The sequence below is a fragment of the Gymnogyps californianus genome, chromosome 2 (assembly GCF_018139145.2).
Source record: "Gymnogyps californianus isolate 813 chromosome 2, ASM1813914v2, whole genome shotgun sequence".
In the NCBI taxonomy this organism is placed as follows: domain Eukaryota; kingdom Metazoa; phylum Chordata; class Aves; order Accipitriformes; family Cathartidae; genus Gymnogyps; species Gymnogyps californianus.
This window is the reverse complement of record NC_059472.1, coordinates 15,725,927-15,746,310: the sequence shown is the minus strand read 5'-3', so window position 1 is coordinate 15,746,310 and position 20,384 is coordinate 15,725,927. Positions and strand designations below refer to the sequence as shown.

The 20,384-nt window shown below is 37.8% G+C and overlaps 1 protein-coding gene across 1 annotated transcript in view; it reads right to left on the bottom strand.

Annotated features, from left to right (window-relative positions):
- Positions 1 to 1,123: 1,123 nt before the first annotated feature.
- Positions 1,124 to 20,384, bottom strand: part of EIF3H (eukaryotic translation initiation factor 3 subunit H) — an 89,242-nt gene continuing 69,981 nt past the window's right edge. The window contains exons 3-8 of the mRNA XM_050891568.1: positions 18,362 to 18,529; positions 16,757 to 16,856; positions 15,174 to 15,323; positions 6,584 to 6,704; positions 3,856 to 3,988; positions 1,124 to 1,386 (exon numbers count right to left, since the gene is read on the bottom strand). Coding sequence (XP_050747525.1) covers positions 1,289 to 1,386; positions 3,856 to 3,988; positions 6,584 to 6,704; positions 15,174 to 15,323; positions 16,757 to 16,856; positions 18,362 to 18,529 — 770 coding nt within the window. The 3' untranslated portion in view covers positions 1,124 to 1,288. The remainder of the gene's footprint in view (positions 1,387 to 3,855; positions 3,989 to 6,583; positions 6,705 to 15,173; positions 15,324 to 16,756; positions 16,857 to 18,361; positions 18,530 to 20,384) is intronic.

Here is a 20,384-nt window from a genome sequence, read left to right as displayed (position 1 = left end):
TCCTGGTGGTTATTTTGGTCCTTCAGAAAACTAGAAAATTAACACGGTTTGAATATTATCTGTATAGGAAATGAAACTCAATCATGTGGCACTGTAGCAGGATACTTAACTAATCTCTGATTTCAGACAAGTTCACTGAACGAAAGCTAACAAAGTTGCCCGAAGTTGCCAAGGCAAAAGATCAGACTGGCAATTTGCCAGATATGTGAGGGCTGAACAAAATTTGCATCTATATTTACATAAATACTGCAATCACTATAGTTTAGACTGGAAAAGAATAAGTTCTTAGTCTAACCCGCAGTCTTCACACACTTCTGAATTTCCAAAACATTCACCTTAGAGGTTGAAATATTCCATGCTAGGTCCATATTTAGAGGATGTTATTTATTTTAAAAGACCAAACCACACTCCTTCAGCCATTTCAGGCTCTCAGAACTCATCACACAATGACATGCAAGAAAGAACGCAAGAAAAAAAAAAGAAATCAATGACACTAACATGTGTGAGTTGCCACGTATTAAACCTTTAAATTAACATTCTTGTTAAAAAGGTAAGTAGCCTGAGTTCAGGAATAAAGGCACATCCAGATGGCAAAGTTAATGCAGAGTAGGTATGGTGTCCATTTAACACCACATTAGCTGCCTCAAGTTAGCTACTTCTACAGTTTCTGTCATGAAGACTTGCAGCATCACTGGATTTCAATCCAGTTGGTGGCAGCAACAGAAAATGGGAACGCAGCTTAGCATGATATGGTGGGGATCAGTCTCCACGTAACACTAGTTTTGTATGTTCCGAATGTGAAGCCTATGAAATATTTGTGATATGCAACGTCCATCACACCAGTCTGTCCAAACAGATTAAAATAACAACGAGCAACTGCTCCAAGCAACTAGCACATTACGGTTGTAAGTTCTCAACCAAAACTGGGAAATCTTAAATTTCTTCTGTGAAGTCAGCTATACTGAATATTTGTAATAACTTGGTTTTATTTCAGATTCCAAGTTAAATAAAACCTGTATTATTTGCTATGACTAAACACGAATAACTGCCAAACATTTAGAAAACCTGAGTGACCACAGAAAATTCCAGTCCAATAGGGCCAACAAATAAGGAAATACTAAAATATCATTAAAATTTGCCTTTATTTTTCTTACAGGAGAATTCTACACAAACCAAGGTGACTCTGTTTTACAAGACTCTTTTCCCAATATACTAAATTTTCAGGAGGATCATGAACAGTATAAAACTGTAAATAACTTTTCCTGTTGAGGGCTACAGCAAAGTTTCTTCAGTTGTTGTAATTTTGGAGAGCCTGAGCCATGAAAAGCTTGCCCAGGTTCTGTGCATTGAACTCCTTAATATTCTGGCAGTAGGTATTAATTTGACCTGTCAAAAGGAAAGAAGAGTAAACCCTCGTCAGTTCTGAAATTCAGAAAGACATCCTAGAACATAATTTTTAAAAAGCCAAATGTGCATAAATCATTCAGGATTTATAGAGAGAAGCAACCAAAACAGCTCAACTACTCTACACTTAGGAATTTTACATTTTCAGTATTCCCAGATAGGTTTGGGAAGAAGAAGAAACTAAATTAGCAGAATAGGTAAAGTGGTATGCTTAAAAAACCCTTCATTTTCCTACAAGTCTATTACGTACAATTTCTGAAAAGGCATATGACAATAAAAAGAATAAACAATTCTTGCTGCTGTATTGGAAGCTTAATCACATTAATCGTTCAATTTAGTTGCTCTAAAAATACAAGACTGAATTTCAGTTCTGTTCTTATGCATTTGCTGTCCCTATTAAAATATTTGTTACAAATATTTTTCAGTAGCAGATTGAAAATTGTGGTACTCCTGTTTGACATTTTGCTAGCCTTTTTTTCCACCTAATATTTCACTTTATTAGCTGTTTCAAAAATCATCAGGGTATGAAGACTTATCAGTGCTTTACAAATCAAACATGCCCATCAAAACATTTTTATACACGTACTGCTACAAGTTATTTCCCTTGTTAGCTAGGAATTGCAAAACATGAAGTCAGTTTAATCAAAATTAAGACTGTTTAGAAGGCCTATAAACTCTCAATTTAATGCTCTATTTGAAAAGTTTTTAAATGCCTCAGAGACAAGAGAGCTAAGTTTTATTCTTTATCCACAAACTTTACTTCATCTAAGTTGAAGTGGATGCTTTCAATTCTTCCCCTGACTATGGTAAAAGAACCAACAAAGAGAGTGCTTTGGCTGAAAACTGTTTTTTCCTTTAAGTATAATAGTTTTCAATTCCTCCTCTTGTAAGAGATGATTCATCCTAAGCTATCACTTTCATAAAACACACATGTACACATATACACACTTCTGTTGCATTTTTAAGCTATGCTGAAGCTGAATGTTTAAATACTTTAACGCTGCTAGGATTCATTAACTGGTAAAAACTATCAAAACAACCGTTTTTTTGAAAGACTCTGGAAGGAATAATAAATCGAGAACATTATTTCTTCTAAAAGCAGCACTTACGAGCAGTGTGAAACAGTATTAATATTAAAATACTAATCTCTTGGTCACTCCAAAATTTAAGAGCGGTAGTTCAAATTCACTTTGTTTTTTAATGTCAAAGGACTTTGATTTAATTTTCTCTCAGTACAAAACAAGGTGATAGCTAACTGATCCAAAAAGCCTGCTATAGTTAAACAATTTGCTTTCTCATGATATTTTCCAAATTTAAATTACTTAGCAGGGTATCTAGGTTTTCTGCTCTCTATTGCCATTGTGAGGTCCCAGATATTTTTCCCCTTCCAGGAGGCACAGGACAGGCACTGACTTTTGTACCAAACTGTGGCTACATACTGCAGCATACCAGTAAACTGAAGAAACTGGGGGCATGGGACCTATACCTATGCTTTGTTCCCATTTACGTTTTCATTCACCTTGGGGTGCAGGAAGATGGGGATAGTTTCCTTAAAACTCTGGCTGTAGAAATCAAAGAAATTATCCCAATTCTGTGTGAAATTGAAAGGAACATCATCTCAGTTGCTGCAACAGCCAGTTCAACACCTAGGGATGTTATCAGTAACTTAAGGTGTAGACAACTGCTCTGCTCTGAATCAGCAGTTCCAGCCCAAACAGCTTATTCCTGCCTCTTGTCTGTACAGCCCCCTCACTTCTGGAGTTGAGGGAGGAGCTGGGGTATGAGTGCAGGGAGCAGCTTATTGAGTGCAGTAGTCACTACACCCATTTGTGCAGAAAGTCTGCTCCATGGGGCATTTCTCTAGCTCTCCTTTAAAATCCCATTTCACCCTCTCAGAATGGAGCCAGGAAGAGGCTCTGGCTGCTGCTCCTGCCCTTTCCCAGCAACCCAGGAGGCACAGATGGTCAAGCAGGAGCTCGGTACCATGGCAAAATAAGAAATGAAGGGAGAAAGTCTCCATGCATCAAGTTTAATGCTTTATGCGGCCATTCTGGTTAAACATAGCGGCTCGCTTTCAAAAAATTACGTACGTTCATATCTGCATGGATAACATGCCTCTGTTACTTACCTAGATGGTTTAAAATTCTTCTATGTGTGGAAGCTCACTTTCTAACAGAGGCAGGGACTGCCTACTAGGAATAAGGTTGTTCTTCTTAGCTACTTTTTTTTTTTTTTAATACTTCAGACACTAGGGCAGTAGATCACAGGTTGAAACCCCTGCCTTTGACCAAATGAAGGACTGTATTTGGAATACTACCAATGCCAAACTATCACACCATAATGGCAAAGGTAATGAAAAACTAAGATGCTTTCTAAGGTAACAACTGCACTTTTTCCCAAGCTAAAATTCATATATGAAAAGATGAGTTGAAGAGGCTGCTAGAACATTACCTGCAATAAGGAGTGACTCCATTCTTGGAGGCGGCTGTGGTGGTTTAAAAAGCTTATTTATGTCCTCCTCAGGAAGAGGGGCTTCTCCTCGGCTTTGACGCTGTATATTTTCTTGCTGACGTCTCTGCTGGTACTGAAAATAAAGCAACAGAAACAGAATGCAACAGTATTCAACAAAGCAGCAAAAAAGTTTTTCTTTTCAGATGCTCTTTACCTAACCAGCAAGTATGTTTTAAAAATTATACTTATTCAATGCAATTCAGTTTATTTCAAATAATGCAAGTGCAATTCACAGTTTATTTCAATTCACTGGTAACAAGCATTTCCCCCCCACACCCCAAGCTGGCACCTCAAATAAGTGAGGCAGTGGAAAATTATGTGGTACTGATGTACTGGAGTTAATTTTTAAAAATTTTTGATAAATACTGTACCTGATGGAGAGAATACAGTATGGTAGATAAAGGCCTCCATTTTCCCACGCAAAAAAAGGAAAACAAGGTTGGGATATGCAAGTATGAGAAGCCATTACTTCAAATAGTTACACAAACCAGAAATACTCAATTTTATGCAAGTTAAAGGTCAAAACAGTATTAATGTGAAAGCGGAAGAGAATTTGATTAAACAAGGTATTTTAAGCCAAAAAATATTAACTCTAAACTGAGAACAAAGTGGTGCCTGAAACAAAGCATAATGGTTCATTTCTCCATTCCAGTTATTTAGATATTCCGCCACTTTGATGCCATTTCTCTGTGGGTTACTAGAGGATATGCTAGAGTAGCAGTTTGTAGAAATTATTCTGCTATTAAAAAAAAAAAAAAAAATCAGATTTGTTTTCAGTGCTTCCCTTTGCCATGTAGATTAATCAAACTTTATAAAAATTGAGGCAGACCATTTCTTCAGCTATTGGATAAACATTTGTTCTTGCAGAAGTACATACAGTCAAAAACATGCATGTTGAGATTTCGTACTTTGTATCACAGCCAGGAATTAGTTGTAAGGTTTGTCTATCAAAGCCCTCGTATTAAACGCACACACACACAAAAAAAAATCTTTAAAAAGAAACAGGCCAAAGAGTACAGGGTGTTTTCTCTCTTACTTAAATGTATCTGTGCATAAGAGTCTGAAAACAGTTCATACTTGGTGGCATACTCAAATGAAGTAATTTTTTTTCCAGTAGTAGTGACAAATACATGGTTTTGGACAATGTTAAAAATAAAATCTTAAATGCCCATATTTGTATGTGAATTGCATGTAGTTTCTTCTTTCTTTGCATTACCCCATTCACTTCTCAGCAGTCTGCCTATTATTCTCTATTGAAACAGCTTGCTCTTAATCACAATTGCTCCATTTTAAAAATGAAGTTAAGACCACTAACTATGCTGCAATGAGCCACTACTAAAGCAGCTATAGTTAGTAAAGAAATGAAGTGAGACACTATGGAACCTACTTTGCTCTGCTTTTCAAAATAAATAGATCCTCTTGTTATTAACAAAAACCTTTGAAGTGGATGCCATCTTTCTATTCAAATTAGGCAGCAAAGGAAAATAAATTTTCTGAAGATAACACGCATGAAGCTTCTATGTCCTCAGGAATTACAAAGCCAGGAGAGACCACCGATCATGTGCTGCTTCCCTAAAGTACTCCCTGTTCAAGCTACACTTTACTTAAGTGAAAAAAGCCAATTTTGATTTTAAAATAGTCAGTGATGAAGCATTTCACATGAACCGCCGGTGCTCTTTTTAATAATTAGCTACTTTGTGTAGCAATATCTGCAATATTTTATCTTTAAAGTGGCCTGGCCCATTTTCAGTTGGCCGATATTGAATCTTGTCATATCTCTGTCTGCTAAATTAAAGAGTTCAGATTTATTTTTCATGCAGGTACTTCTTGAGTAAGCAAGTCACTCGTTAACTTAATTTATCACATAAAGTGAATTGCGTTCACTTAGATCTGCTTTCCAGGCTTTTAAATCATTCTCATAGTGCTTTTTTCCAATTTACCAGCATTCTTCTATAATTAGACACAGTATTGCTTTATCAAATGCAGCAACAGCAAATAAAGTAATACCATCTCCAAATCACAGAACGGTTGAGGTTGGAAGGGACCTCTGGAGGCCACCTTGTCCAATCCCTCTGCTCAAGCAGGGCCACCTAGAGCCAGTCCCTATACTCAGTATTCTCTCATCAGACTATTTTGGATTTTAAAGAAGCCCTTTGGCATCAGGAATTAAAAGTCAGCATCATCTGATGGGTATCACTATCTACTGATACAAAACATGACTACAATGTCATTTCCGACCAGAGAATAGTCCGCTGTCTTTTAAATGTAGACTATGTTTCTTTATTTCTAGATGCATGACTACATGTGATAGTATTAAAACACGGTTTGTTTTGGAACAATTCACTTGCAGTATCAGCTCTTTCATTTCATTTACTAAACCTCTAATCCCTGTGTCCACAGCACATTTATCAATGATTTTGGTTTATCATAAATCACTAACAAACACGTAAAGTAGCAAAGAAAGACCAATACACACTACATGTCAGCAGAAGTGAATCCATTTGATAATTCCCCACTGACTAGCACATTTTATAAATCTACTTAATGGATATGTTTGTGTAAGAATTTTATCTTGCTTAGATCCAAATGTATCTGTCTTAGATAACACCACCCAAACCATATTTTGTGGAAAAAAAATCCTCTCATTCAGGTTTTCCATGTTACCAACCTGGTGTTTCTGCTGCTGCTGTTTGCTTACATTCCTCAGGTAGGTATTGTATTTAACAATGTCTTGGCTCATCTCATCCACTCTGTCCATGAGCAGCTGCAGACTCTTCCCTAGGTGATTACTGAAAGACAAGAAACATTCATTAAAGATTGGATTTATTAAAAAGATATTTAAAATTTAAAATTAATTTCAAGTCACTTGACCAGCATTTCTGCCCAAATGGCATAGTTTGCAAATTTTTAAGTTCCTGGTTATCTTTGTTCATATATTTATTTGATGATACTTTACATTGCATCTCCTCTTCTAGCATCTTTGCCACCTTGCAAATACCATGTTCAAGTGTTTTGGTCTTTGCAGGGAACCCCATAGTTATGAAAAAACAATGCTTTTTGGGAATTTACTGATATTAGAGATGCAGGTCAAACGTTTAAAAGTAAGTCTGATGCTTTTGTGACATGTAACCCCCAACAATGTTCCAGGAGATGTGTTCAAAGAGTTTGGTTTCAAGTTACTGCTAGCTTTTTCACGAATATTTAACTATCCCTGCAGAAGGATAGTTAAATATTCTTCAGAACTCCCTCTCATTAACTAGTCTATCAAACCACGCCTGGAAGTTCAGCAGACATCGCTTGATCTTAGCTGTTGAGAGGGAGTGTAGCGTCCAGTCCAGCCAGCTCCACATTCCATACCATAGGCAACATGGAAGCAGCTAGGCGGGGCGCGTCCAGTTCCAGTTATGCGATCTACTGCCTTGGCCAGACAAATGCAGTCTGTTAAACAACTTTTATTGTAACCATTTTTAGCAGTGGATTCAGTATTTTTCAGGAATGTTCAACTTAAGGTATAGCTTCCAAGTTAAAGTTTTGGAAGTTTTTAGGTTGGTGCCCATGGAGACAGTATTTATCCTAAATTGTGTTTACCGGGTAGTGCAGTAAAAGGAGGATACTTACTGGTCTCTATTGATCCCTTTGATCAGAAGCTAGTTTGTTGGCTCTGATCTAAGCCTTACCCAGTCCTACTTGGCTGAAGAACAACAACTCAAAAAGCTAAACTCCATCCTTCTCCTTCTCAACTGAAATCCACTACTATTCATGAGAGTTTCTTTCAAATAAAAAGTTTGGTGCACTTCTATGTCAGAATCCTATCCTTCAGTCAACTGCTTCTCCAGTTTATATGAGACTCTTTCTGCCTTTCACAAAGCATTCCCACCATCCTACAGCCTATGGACTGGGGAAACTCTAACTGGAAGAGACAGGCAGAAAGTGAAAAGGGAAACACATATGTAATACTGTGCACATCCCTTTTTAAGTGTAATTTACTCCCCAAATCCATAGAACTCATAGCTGGAGACAGTTGGTAATGTACTAAGGCACTAGAGGATACCTGCTGACAACATGGCTAAAGGCACCCTTATCTCCAAGCACTAGGACAGCTATTGCACTAGCTGAGCTGCCTGCTCACTGAACAAAAGGCTGTATCAGTAACTTCAGACCACAATTTATTTACAAGCCAGAGTTTTAAATCTCAGTTGCGTACAGGGGCAGATGGTGAGGAGGACTTCAGCTACACAGCAGCAAGAAAGGCGCCACTACAATAATTATTTTTAAACTTCTTGGGTTTTTTTTGGTTGAACATTTCAAGCACATGATATTTAGAACTGTGGAATATTGCCATGGCTAGGGGTGTGCATATTTTCAGTTTTTTATAGAGTTTATGTTATACAGAGTTAGTGTTAGAACTGGATATTATCAGAAATGCCTATGTAGGTTCACACTAATAGCCTTGTAGGGTATGTGGACATCAGGAATACATAATTATTTTACAGATAGTGTCCATATGAAATATAGCTGGTTACAAAGAATGATTTTATGCGAATCTCTTTGGGACCAGCTTAGTACAGCAGAATACAGAAACAGAGAGTTATTGTTAGAAGTTGCAGTAATATAGTGTTTGCTCTCATTGCCAGGGAAACAAAAAGCTAAAAACAGATAACTTAAACAGATGTGAACTGAGACATGAAGTGATAAGTATGCTGTAAATACAGGACCAGCTTTTTCCTCAGTTCTCATGTGGTTGATACTCTTTTTTGCTCCATCTCTTAAAAAAATAGAAAGACCAATAGGTAGTAATTTGTAAAAATGTATATATACAATGTTTAAGCAAGCTTTATTCAGCTGAAGTTTATTCTGGTGAGATTTAGGAAGTCAAATTGCATTGCTCCAGCCCATAAGACTCATCATACACTTACTTAGCCCAAAGGCTCTTTTAGGCACCTCCTTACCTTGTGTACTCCCCTACAACAGATCTCAAAGATCACACTGCTAGGTACCTAAATGTCCCCTACGTGTCAATGCAACTAAAAAAAATTAAAAATAAAAAAAAATTTTACAAAAAGAAAAAAATGTGGGGGGGTGGGGGGTGGGGAGAGTGCCAGTAAATTCTGCTCACATCCCCATCAAGACTCACTTTCCTACAAGGCTCTGTGACAGTCAAATGTAGACAACGTGGAACTCAGCACTTGCATTTGTTGTTGTTCTGAGGGCATCGGTAATAAAGAAACTGCATTTTCAATGGATGCATTTCAATCAGCTGATTCAGCGAAAGAGTCAATTAAATCGAGTTTACATTTAGTGAGTAGTGTAGACCAACAGGAACGGATCTATAAAGCAAAACAGCTGGTGCTGAGAAACCAATGTCCACGCTACATGTGTTTCAGGGGGGTTTCTTACCACTAGTTCCGACGTAGTCCAGCGATCTGAAAGCCCATTAGTGGCTGAAGCACAGTAGCTATCCTCCTAAAGCCTATCTTCAGTTTAGTTTCATCTGAAATAAGTCAGGTCTGAGCTCACCCAGGGGTGATGATCTGAGCACACTCCTGAATTGAACTAAAAGACATGGCTCCACCTTAAAGATAGCACCAGGAGACCACCACACCTCAGGTATCAGTAAATCTTCGTGGGAGAAAAATATCAGCTGCAGAATTGCTATCATACTAAGCATCAGAAAGTCCACACATGGGGACTGTGTTCTTTTTTGGGGAGAAATATAGATAATAAAAGGGGAAAAAACAGAATGGAGCTTCTCCTGCAGTTAGGACAGTCAAAAAATATCTGTCATGTGGATTCTTACACATCTAACGAAGAAATAAATCTAATGTGAGTGCACTCCTTCACCAGAATTGTTATTAGGATCACTCACCCGTAGTGAGTGACCTGTAAAACTTCCAGAAATTTATCATTTGAGACTTATCTGTGTAGCTTGGATGACATAATCAAAAATGCCAAAAAAGAATAAACACATACAAACTGTCAAAGGGAAACTGTCAAAGTCTGGTTAGAAAAAAAACAGACTAGAAAGTATAGCCTGCAAAGCAATTTCTTGTGCTGTGCATTTTTGCTTTAACAGCCTTATACTTGATGGGGTATAATCCTTCACTCAAAAGGGCAGATACGAAATCAAGTCCTTGACACATGGATTACTTCTGGTTCCTTGTTTAACAACTATCAAATACAAAGGTCAAATAATTCTGAGGGTTAGAAGTAGAAACCTGTGAGTAGCCTAATCTACAGATAACAGTCAAGGTCCTTTCTGCCTTGTTCTTCCTGCTGGTGAGCCTTGCATTTGGCGGTGTTATGGTCTAGCATCCATAGTAGAGGAAAGCAACAACTATACATTAACTAAACTCACAGATCACTCACTACACGAGAGCATTCTGTTAGGATACAGATCGGGCTAAGAGATCCGAATGCAAGCCTCCCTCTTCCTGAGGGAAGGCTCGTACCACCAGAGCCTCCCTTTGCAGATATATTTTAAGGAGAGCAAAGGTCCAGTTTGCTGTTGCCAGCAAAGCCAGTTTAAGAGGTTCTAGCATCAGCACCTTCCTGCCTCTCCCTCCCTCTTTGCCGAAGGATTATAGCACTCTCAGCTGTATGGATTCAGCTGTTTGCGTGGGCACACTTCAAACTCTTTCAGTGAAATAGTCTACTGCAAATGCAAAAACACGCTCTGTTGGGGTTTCTTTTTTTTTTTTTTTTAGGGAGGTTGAGGGAAAGGCTGGAAGGGAAGAGTGGGAGCCTGACTTTTTCCACCAGACTATTCCACAAGCTATTTGTACAGCCATATTCTGAAACAGATGAGGGAATAAAAATCTTTGAGGGTGGGAGGGGTGTAGAGATGAAATGAGGGTAGTGGGGAGGAATGATGCAAGCAGCTGGGGCTGGAACCTCAAACTGGCTCCGCTTCTATAGGATTCATAATGGGGAACTACACATGAAGCCCACATTTACTTCAGCATCTTTAATCAGGAAAGGACTCCAGACACACACTCGCTAAAGGTCTGAAACACCCAAAACGCAGCCTCGAGTCAGACACCAAAGCTTCAAAGAGAGGCAGCCATTCACATCATTCTCAGCTTCCCATGTCCTGCTCATTAGTTTTAACTGTCTCTACACACAGCTCGTGGGCCTCAGCTTGCACTTTTGGAGAAGCCCACCTACCTGCACTGTCCCCGGAGGGAGCAGAGGTGCCCAGCCTCCGAGACCTGAATGACTGTGCTGTACTCGGGCACCTAATTTTTGGGTATAACAATTCTGAAGCTGGAGGTGTCCAAAAAAGATGGTCCCCTAAACTTGCCTACAATTGCCATAAACGGACCCCCTCATTTATTTCATTTTATTTTGCTTGCACCCTGGCTAAGGAAGATGAGAACAGGGAGCAGCAAGAGGAAGTGCAAGAAAATGCTCTATCTGCTGCTCGGTTTTTCCACTTTCCATCAGCTCTACTGAGGCCCCTCTCAGAGTCACTGTTTTTCAGGAAAGGTGCCACCCTGCGCAGCGTTTCTCCTCCTGGTGGGAACAGCTTTAGGTGGATTAGAGACGTACTGCTGGGCAAAGCACATCTTTTTGATTAAATATTTCTAAGGAACGTTCCCACTGCTTAGCAGAACTTGTTTACATCTCAGCATTTCAGCCCAAGTTCAACCTGTGCTCTTTTTAAGAGGATTTTGTTCGAATGAGATATGCAAGTCAGGAGTCTTGAGCTCCATTCCCTTTTCTACTCCGACTTTGATGTATGCCTTTGGGCAACACATTTACCCTCTCTGTGTCAGCTTCCCCCAACTGCAAATTAGAGATTTTCATAATTATCTTAATAATCCGTTAAGCACATTGAGATTTCTGAATAAGCAGTAAAATGTATAAAGGTTAATATTGTTTTCAAAAGCCGAAGTAACCCTCCTTATGTCACTTTTGCAAAAATACTGCATCTGATGTTTGAAAAATATATCTGCCAAGTAGATGTTACTGCAGTAAGTGTTCAGCACATGTTTGCTTCTACTGACGCACACTATTAGAAAAATTGCTTGAGACAAATTGAGATATTATAGAACAACCCTATTATGAAGCTAGACCACAAAAAAGCTTTTTTTAATTTAAACTAGATCATCAATAGAATAGGGAAGAGATGGATGAGAATGGGAAAGTTGGTTGTAATTATTTCTCTGAAGATCTGGAACATTATCTGACAGGATTTTAATTCTTGAGTCTCTATCAAAAGACTGGCAGTACTCCAAGGTCTTCAAGACATTTTGGTCCTTAAGGGTAGCAGGAGGATAACAGTTTCAGCAAAAGGCCTTTACTTGCTATTACTTGCTAGCCTTGTGCTATTCTGCCTTCAACTTTTTTCCCTAGAATATTCCAGTCAATTCAGATTTCACAAGAGAAACACAAATTTATGCCCAAAAAAGTAAACTACTCTATACAATTATCACAAAAGTACTTCAAAAGGAGAAAGATATTAAGGTGCAGACAAAGTACCTCAAATAGGTACAGCTTCAAACTCAGACAAGGTGGGTGGCTGAACACGTGAGAATCTTGATGAAACAAACTCTCCAGAGGAGAAGAACTATGGGTAAATAATTTCATTGCCAAAACCATTGCTTCAGAAGATTAAAAAAGGTTCAGGGATGCATCCAAGGGACCAAAAAACCCCCCCAAAAACCCAACCAACCCCAAACCCTAAAAAAAACAAAACAAAAAAAAGAGTAGCCTTACAGTTGATATCTGAAATGTTTTAGCCACAACTATTCAAAGACAAAAATAAGGAAATGCAAAGTGAAAATAAAACTCCAGAACAGTGGGGGTTTGAACTCCCCTACTTCAGGCAATATATTCTTTGACAGAGAAATCTTCGTAGTTGAATTCAAGTAAAAACTAGTTAAATATTTCAGCAGGCAGTATAAGTCACCCTACCTTGAACAAACGAGCATTAAAATGTCTTAATTTGCCAGCTGCTGAGTTATACCAATGTAAGATTTCACTGAATGTAACCTGCCTGGTAACTAAAAGCAGCTATCAAATATTAAAAAAAAGACACATACAAAAACCTCCAAATAAACCCATTGGGGTAATTTCCAAAGCTTTCTCTCTTTCAAACCAAACTAAGCACCTTAGGTTCCTCAAATAGACCAGGTGAGCCAGAAGAATGCTGCCAGGAAAGTCAGTTCAGGAGACATAATTCAGAAATACCTCTGAAAACTGATGAATCTGTTGAATTAGTTCCCCATTAGTGGGAAATTCTAGACTTCAATAAGCTCAAGAAATTGCTGCCAGTATATAGGACAGTAACTGGGTAAGTTCAAAGAAACACATTTAATTGAAAAGGCACTTTTAACTAGGTTTATCAAGAATCCAGTTCCACCTGTGTCACTGTCAAGAACAGTGCTGCACTGCTCCAAGAAAACATCCATTGAAAAGAAACCTTGATTCACTAAGAAAAAAAGTTATCCCTTTTTTTCCCTGTTGTGAAGGATTCCTAAACACAAATTATGAAGTCTCCTTTTTCTTTCGGGCTCGTGTTTTTCTTGTTCACTTCTCATCCTGTTTACTGATATGAGGACCAACACAAAAGCCTGTCTCGCACCAGGCTACTAACACCGTCATTCCAGAAAGGAAATTAATTTGTACAGTTCTTATCTTTAATCTTGAGTCAGGGCAGTGGTACGGAGCAGTTACTACGTAAGATGTAAAGCTGACTTCAACTGTGGTTTGTGATCTGTTCAAATTAATTTCCATTTCCAGAATTGTATCGCATGACTAGCAGCAGCCTGTGCTAGGACCCAGGGTGCTGGGTAATCCCAATGCTTTTTACAGGAGCAAACCCATAGAAACAATCAATGGCGATGCTGTCAGGTCACCTGGAAACCTGCTGTATCCTCAGCACAGTCCTCCTTTCCACAGGAAAGTGGTAGAGCTCACGAGTAATCACTGTCCTCTCCTACATCCAGTGCCTACCCCCTCCTCAGATGGTAAAAGCTTTGTGATCTTTGACCAAGAAAAGAGCCTGACAGAAAGCCTGCAAAGTCAAGCAGACTGAACATCTCGGCAAAAATTCTTCACTTTGTTAATTCCAAGGTGCAAAGTCACAACTTTACTGGACAAAATTACTAAGTATCTCTTGCGACATCTGTAAATTCCCTGGTAGAGTTCAACCCTATACCTGTTCTCTCTTGACCGATTTCTCTAAAAGCTATCAGATCCCTCAATACATCTACATAAGCTCAAGTAAAGAAAACAGAGTGGAAAATTTCTGCTAACTCAGGCAACATATGGACCACTAGCAATATGGATCCATTAACAACAGCCTTACATTGCGGGGGGGGGTGGGAGGGGGGGGGGGGGGTGGGCACGCACACATGCGTGTAGAAAAATGGAAAAAGAAAAGAGGCCACTAGTATTCGGCTAACTTGGTTGTCAGAGTCAGAGGGGATCAGAATCTTGGCAGACAATACCTTGACATAAAAAGAAGGTGTTACACCCCAAAAACCTATTAGTGAATACATCCCAGTTTCTGCATGCAACAAGATACTGCATCATTTTGTCTATCTGGTTATTTTAGTCAGCCCAATAATAATCCAGTTAACTGTACTCTGTTGTGTAAGATTTAAGCACCACCACATTTCTGATCATAGTGCAAGAGGTCATGCCTACTTTGTTATCATAAATGTATTTTCAGGGCAAAGTGCTACAAGAACAAAAAGTTATTCTCAGACAAAGTTATGAGAAGATCATTCTAGAAACTCTTAAACAATTTCTGACATCATGAATGCTGGCTGTCATGACAATCAGTCTGACCATTTTTGCCAGTTTCTCAGATAGAGGCTTTATTATTTTATTTTCAAATGCATCCTGCTACCAAAGTAGAACAAATGCAATTTATTTTTTATTAAAATAATTTATAGAATTACTTACGGAATATTTAACAAAATCAATTTTTATTTCCAGATCTATTTGCTTGAATTTTCTGAATGCCAGTATTTTCTTGAAGAAATATACACTACTGAAAAGATTATACACTTCAAACAGTACCGGTATATGCGGATTACAGACTGAATTTAGTCCTGGAATCTCATGCTATAGTTTTGCCATGTAGTTTTTCCTTCAGCAAAAGAACATGAAGGGTAAAGTCTTAGCCCCATTAAAAGTCAAGGCAAAGCTTCCATGGACTGTAATGAGACTGGGATTTCACCCAAGGTGTTAAACTGTGGTTTGGGAAAGCGCATAAAAATACATCCATTATTGTAACAAGTACTTACCTGCTAGCCAGACTGAGCAATTCATGTCTATCGGCTACTGCGGATTTCTTTTCCAGTTCCCACAACATCACATTGATCAGGTATGAATTCTTAATTACAATGGGCACTTCTTCAAACATGTTTTCATAAGCAATATTTGCTTTTTTCAAGCTGTGAAAAAAGTTAAAAAATATTTATTAATATAACCAGTAACTCTCTTGTTCTTTTTGTTGAATTGTTGCTCCAACAATTGGCAATTTTGTAAAAACTCTTGATTTTCATAGTTCCACAAACAAACAAGAGTCAGGTTTTGGTAAGAGAGCATTTGCATGGCAAAACCTCACGTTTACAAAGACTAGGAAAAGCTGCTCTAGGAAAAAGTCTCAGAAGTCAAGCAGCTGCTTTGCTTGCTAATACATTACTTACATGAAAAAGCCTCCAGCAAAAGACTGTACAGACAGGATTAACTCTGCCCCTTCCAAAATATTTTACTAATTTCCCTGCCATCAGGGTTTCTTAAATAGAAGTGAACAGTTAGTGTCCACATGACACCAAAATACCTTTAAAATCATAACTACTACAATGAAAAACAATTTCCTCAATAGCTGAATAATTAAAATTTTTACTGACCAAAAATCAGATTGACAAAATAGTGTGTGTTTTGGAATAATTAAATTCGATGGTGGATATGAAATATAAATTTCCAGTGTATATTTTTTTTTTTACAATATACATGTAAAAACTATTGTTATTGCTTTATAATAAAGTAGACAGTAATACCTTTCACAAAATCTGGAAATAAAAGCATGATCTATAAGTTTCTAAGAAAATATATCTTTTAACTTCTTTGTATGCATATTGGATTTTGGAATAAAAACTTTTGCTTTTTGCCTCCCCCCCCCCTTTTTTTTTTCTTTTTCTTTTTTTTTTTTTTTTTTGACTAAGAACAGATTTGTTTGTTCATCATGGAAATGTTATGTTTAGACACCACGCAATGAAATGATTCCGTTTTTCCTCAACGAAGAAAGTTTAACAAGCGCTTGTGCTTTTGCCGTTGAACACCAAGCTGTTTGAGGAAAAAGATGACAGCTAAGGCCTACATCTATTACAAGCGGCTAATCTTTTGAAACAGAATAATTATCCTACTTTACTCCAGAAGACTGTGTCCACACGGGGGAGTTAATTTGGAATAAATACAGAGGAACAGATATTCCAGAATACCTGTTCAATTTTCCTTCTGGAAAAAAAGAGCTTAAAGACAGACCAGCTATTTCCCCTTCTCCATTTCTTTTTTTATATTTTTGACTATGTTCCCAGATACAGCTATCTTCACCATGGTCCTTACAGCCAGCCCGCTGACCATCTTCAAAATCAGTTCAAGTTCCACCACTTCAGCCCTTATTTAGACGCCCAAAGACACACCTTCATGCCTTCTCAGCTCACTGTATCAGTGCACATCTATCGCTACCCGCGTATATCCAGTTTCTCCAGCACACACTATTACATGAGATTTTAAAATGCAGTATTTCATCATCCCGTGTACCCTTCTGCCTCCCAAATAATCCAGCAAAACCTATGACAAAACATTCTTTTAAGTTACTTACGCTTCTGGAGAGAAGTCTTTTTCTTTGCAAACTTCCATCAGTTTGGGAGTCAGCCTATATGCCTTTAGTGACAAAGACCCCTGGGCAGTCTTAATGGGATCTATAATTAAAAATGGAGGAAGCATATTATTACTAACCCCAGATTGCCTTTTTTTTTTTTTAAATGTCTGAATGACATAAACAGGAGGAAAATAACTAAGTAGTCCTATTAAAAAAAAATTAAGGCAACCAACACAGAAAAGATACTACAGCGGAAGTAAACCTATTGTACTGAAACGTAAAATACATCCAACTATATACAGTGAAGCTAATTAATAAACTTGGAGAACATGGAGGGGTCCTGACCCATTCTACCCACAACATTATTTCCCCACTAAAGGTCTAATTCACATTTTCTCTTCGTTCATATGAACTATCCACAGAACTTATGTAAGAGCTACCTCATTTAAATAAAGATTTTTCCCTCCACTCATTATGCAGTAAATTAAAATATTCATTAAACTACATTTTATAAAAAAAAAAAAAAAAGTAATTTTAGAGTAGCAATAAGCTAATTCAGATCAAGTTGCCCTGCTGCTTCGTGCATAACAACGTAACTGGTATATAAAAAGATTAGTTTTGCCTTGACATACTCTACTGAATTTAGGGGGAAATTTTCTAAACAAACTGTTACATTCCTAGGACAAAGAAGCTTAACACTTGCAGCATGATAACGGCTGAAGCATGCCAACATGAGAATAAAAGCTGTGTTAACATTCATGTTGTCTGAAACTTAACACAGTAAAACTTTTAGCAATCGGTGATAAAATGAAAACCAAAATAGACTGAAACAAGTGGAAAATTCATCAAGGTCTGATGATGCAATGTTTCCAGCCAATATAAGTATACTTTAACAACTTGTTCTTTACTGTAATCCAATTGTTAACATACTGAAACAATTTTGGGGCAGCTCATAAGATTGATCGTATTCATTAGTATTTTTTCTGACAGATACTCAGGACATTACATTTACTTCTCAGCTGGAAACTATATGCAAGTCTGCCAGATATGGCGAACTGTGAGTGTTTGGGGAGGGGGAGGCTATAAAGCTGTTAAATTGCCTACGGTTCTGATACAGCACAGAACATCTGGTCTGGAGAGCTTGAGGAAACACCATTAAATAGGCAGAAAAGAAAAAAATCTTTGTGCTAAGAAACAGTCCAGGTTTTGTATGCTTCTGTCAGAGGTATAAAAAAAACTTGGCAATTCGTGCGATGATTGGTCAGTCACGTACAGAGCCAGACACGCTAGCAAGCCGGGTTTGTTAGACATCTGGTCGGGTTCCACCAGCCCCTTCGACGAGGGAGGGGAGATGAAGGAATAAAAATGAAGCAGCTACTCCAGCATTCCAAAACGTACACATCAGGGCTCTGATAGCAAGAAAAATAAACAGAAAGAAGGAAACCCTGTCTAGACTTAGCTGCTGCTGAGGCTGCCGTAGACACAGGGTTGGTATTTACTCGAAAAGGCCTGCCAGGCTACTCTTACAGGCAAAAGACAGAATACAAAAATAGTAGTAATAATATTAACAGGGGAAAAGAATAATAAAGGAAACCTCATACTAACCGTAAATGAGAACTACAGACTCCTCAATTGCGTGCTGGTAACTGAACTGGGAGTCCAGGAGGGCACGAGTGACAAAAGAGCCATAGTATGTGGACTGGTACCAGCCAACGTGAAGATGATCAATGTTTACGTGGCGAAGGCTTCGCATCATTTCCATCTGGTATTGAACTAAATAAAAAGTACATTTAAAAAGTAAACTTACACAATCTGTACTATTTCAAGGGAGAGCTTGGTATTAAATGAGTAAATTGTATTTTATTTTATTTTCATTTTTGCAACTCTGTAGAAGTCTGTTTATTCACTGCTGGACTGTCTTCATTAAAATCCAGAGCTTTCTCAGAGAATGAGAGTAAGACCAGCCTGAGTAAGCAGACTTTTTTCAGCTGCAGTTAATTGCTAAAGTGATCAACAAACTGTTACATGTCATTGAACAGCGTGTATTACCTTGCTCATTCATAAAAAATTTCTGATACTGGGTTTCACTAAGCAGTAACATTTTACCATTTCGTAACAAAGAAATATTGTGATTTAAGTGAAAATACTGTCAGGAATTAGGTAACTTTTGGAATCAAAAGGAAAATTATTTAACAAGTATATGAAATAAAAGATAACCTATTTATGCCTTTTTCACAGCGTAAAACTACATTTTCAGTATTAGAGTTTGGGGGACCAGCTATAGCTGTCAGATAGTTTTGACTGCATTTATCTTCAGATTTTCAACACTGTTTCTTCTTTTTAGGTATATATATAAATGCATATGTATGCATATATTATACATAACACACCCATATTTATATACAGTAAGTTACCTTAGACAGTAAAGAACATTTTTTTTGTCAGGTTTTTTACACCAACAGCTGTAATGTTCCATTGTACCAACAAATAAATTCTGTTTCTACTAAATGCCTCATTCAAGCAGATTGCCTTGATGGAACAGAATTGTATTCAGGAATGTTTAACATAATCCCATCGAGCAGATCAACACACCTTATCACTTATCAGACCTTTTAAATAGACAGACACTGTGCCTGCTGGTTAAATTTAAGGAAACAGAGATTTCAGTGTGATTATCAGATGAACCAACGCTCACAGCCAACTGATAGGAAATCAAATGCAACAATACTACACAATACTTAAGTTTTGTCTGCAGCTGCAAAATTTACAAAGATAAAAACCAACCTCCTCCTACGCACTTATTTTTGTTAATTTTTTTCAAGGCTTCTCCTTCCGCAGATGAAAATATGATATCCATTATAAAATAAAGCAACATAAATTAATTACAGAACAGAACGTGCTACGTTTTCAGACCCCACTTCATACCCTTTCAAGAGAAAAAAAAAAATCAACTGTATTATTTAAAGATATGAGGAGACATTTTTCAAGATTGGACAAATATTTTTCCAACTTATCACCCTTATAGCACAAACTACATTCTACAGTCTGCTGGCCCTTTTCATTAAACTGCCACATCTTACTAACTGTATTTTTAAAGTAATCTACATACACTTATATAAGCCCTTGCAGACTTCTTCCATCAGCATATGTTGGTGCTTGCATTTTATTTCATATCATCTTAGTATAAATGACCTGCAAGTTGTGTTTCAGCCAGAACACCATGATAATAGAGCATCCCAAAACTAATACAGCAAAACCATCCAGGCTACAGTCTGAAATCCTATAATACACTGCAAGAAAAGAAAGGGCCTGCACCATTTGGCTGTGTCTAAACCAAGGCAAATCTAAAGATGCCACTACATGCTCCAGGACAGACAGCTAAGTAGAACTGATCAAATAACTATTTCAAAGTCAGTTTGAAAATCTTTCCCCTTGCCAGATCAAAATAAATTTCAATCCTGCTTTCATTGCACAATTCCAGAAATACTGGCCAGTTTCAAGCATACTCCTTACACAGCAGCCCCGATGTTTTAGCAGGTAGCATCTCAACGTTTCTCACAAAAGCAAAGCCAAGATCCAACTTGTCAAAGAAGCTCAGTCCTTAAACTCATACATTTTGTTGGGTTTT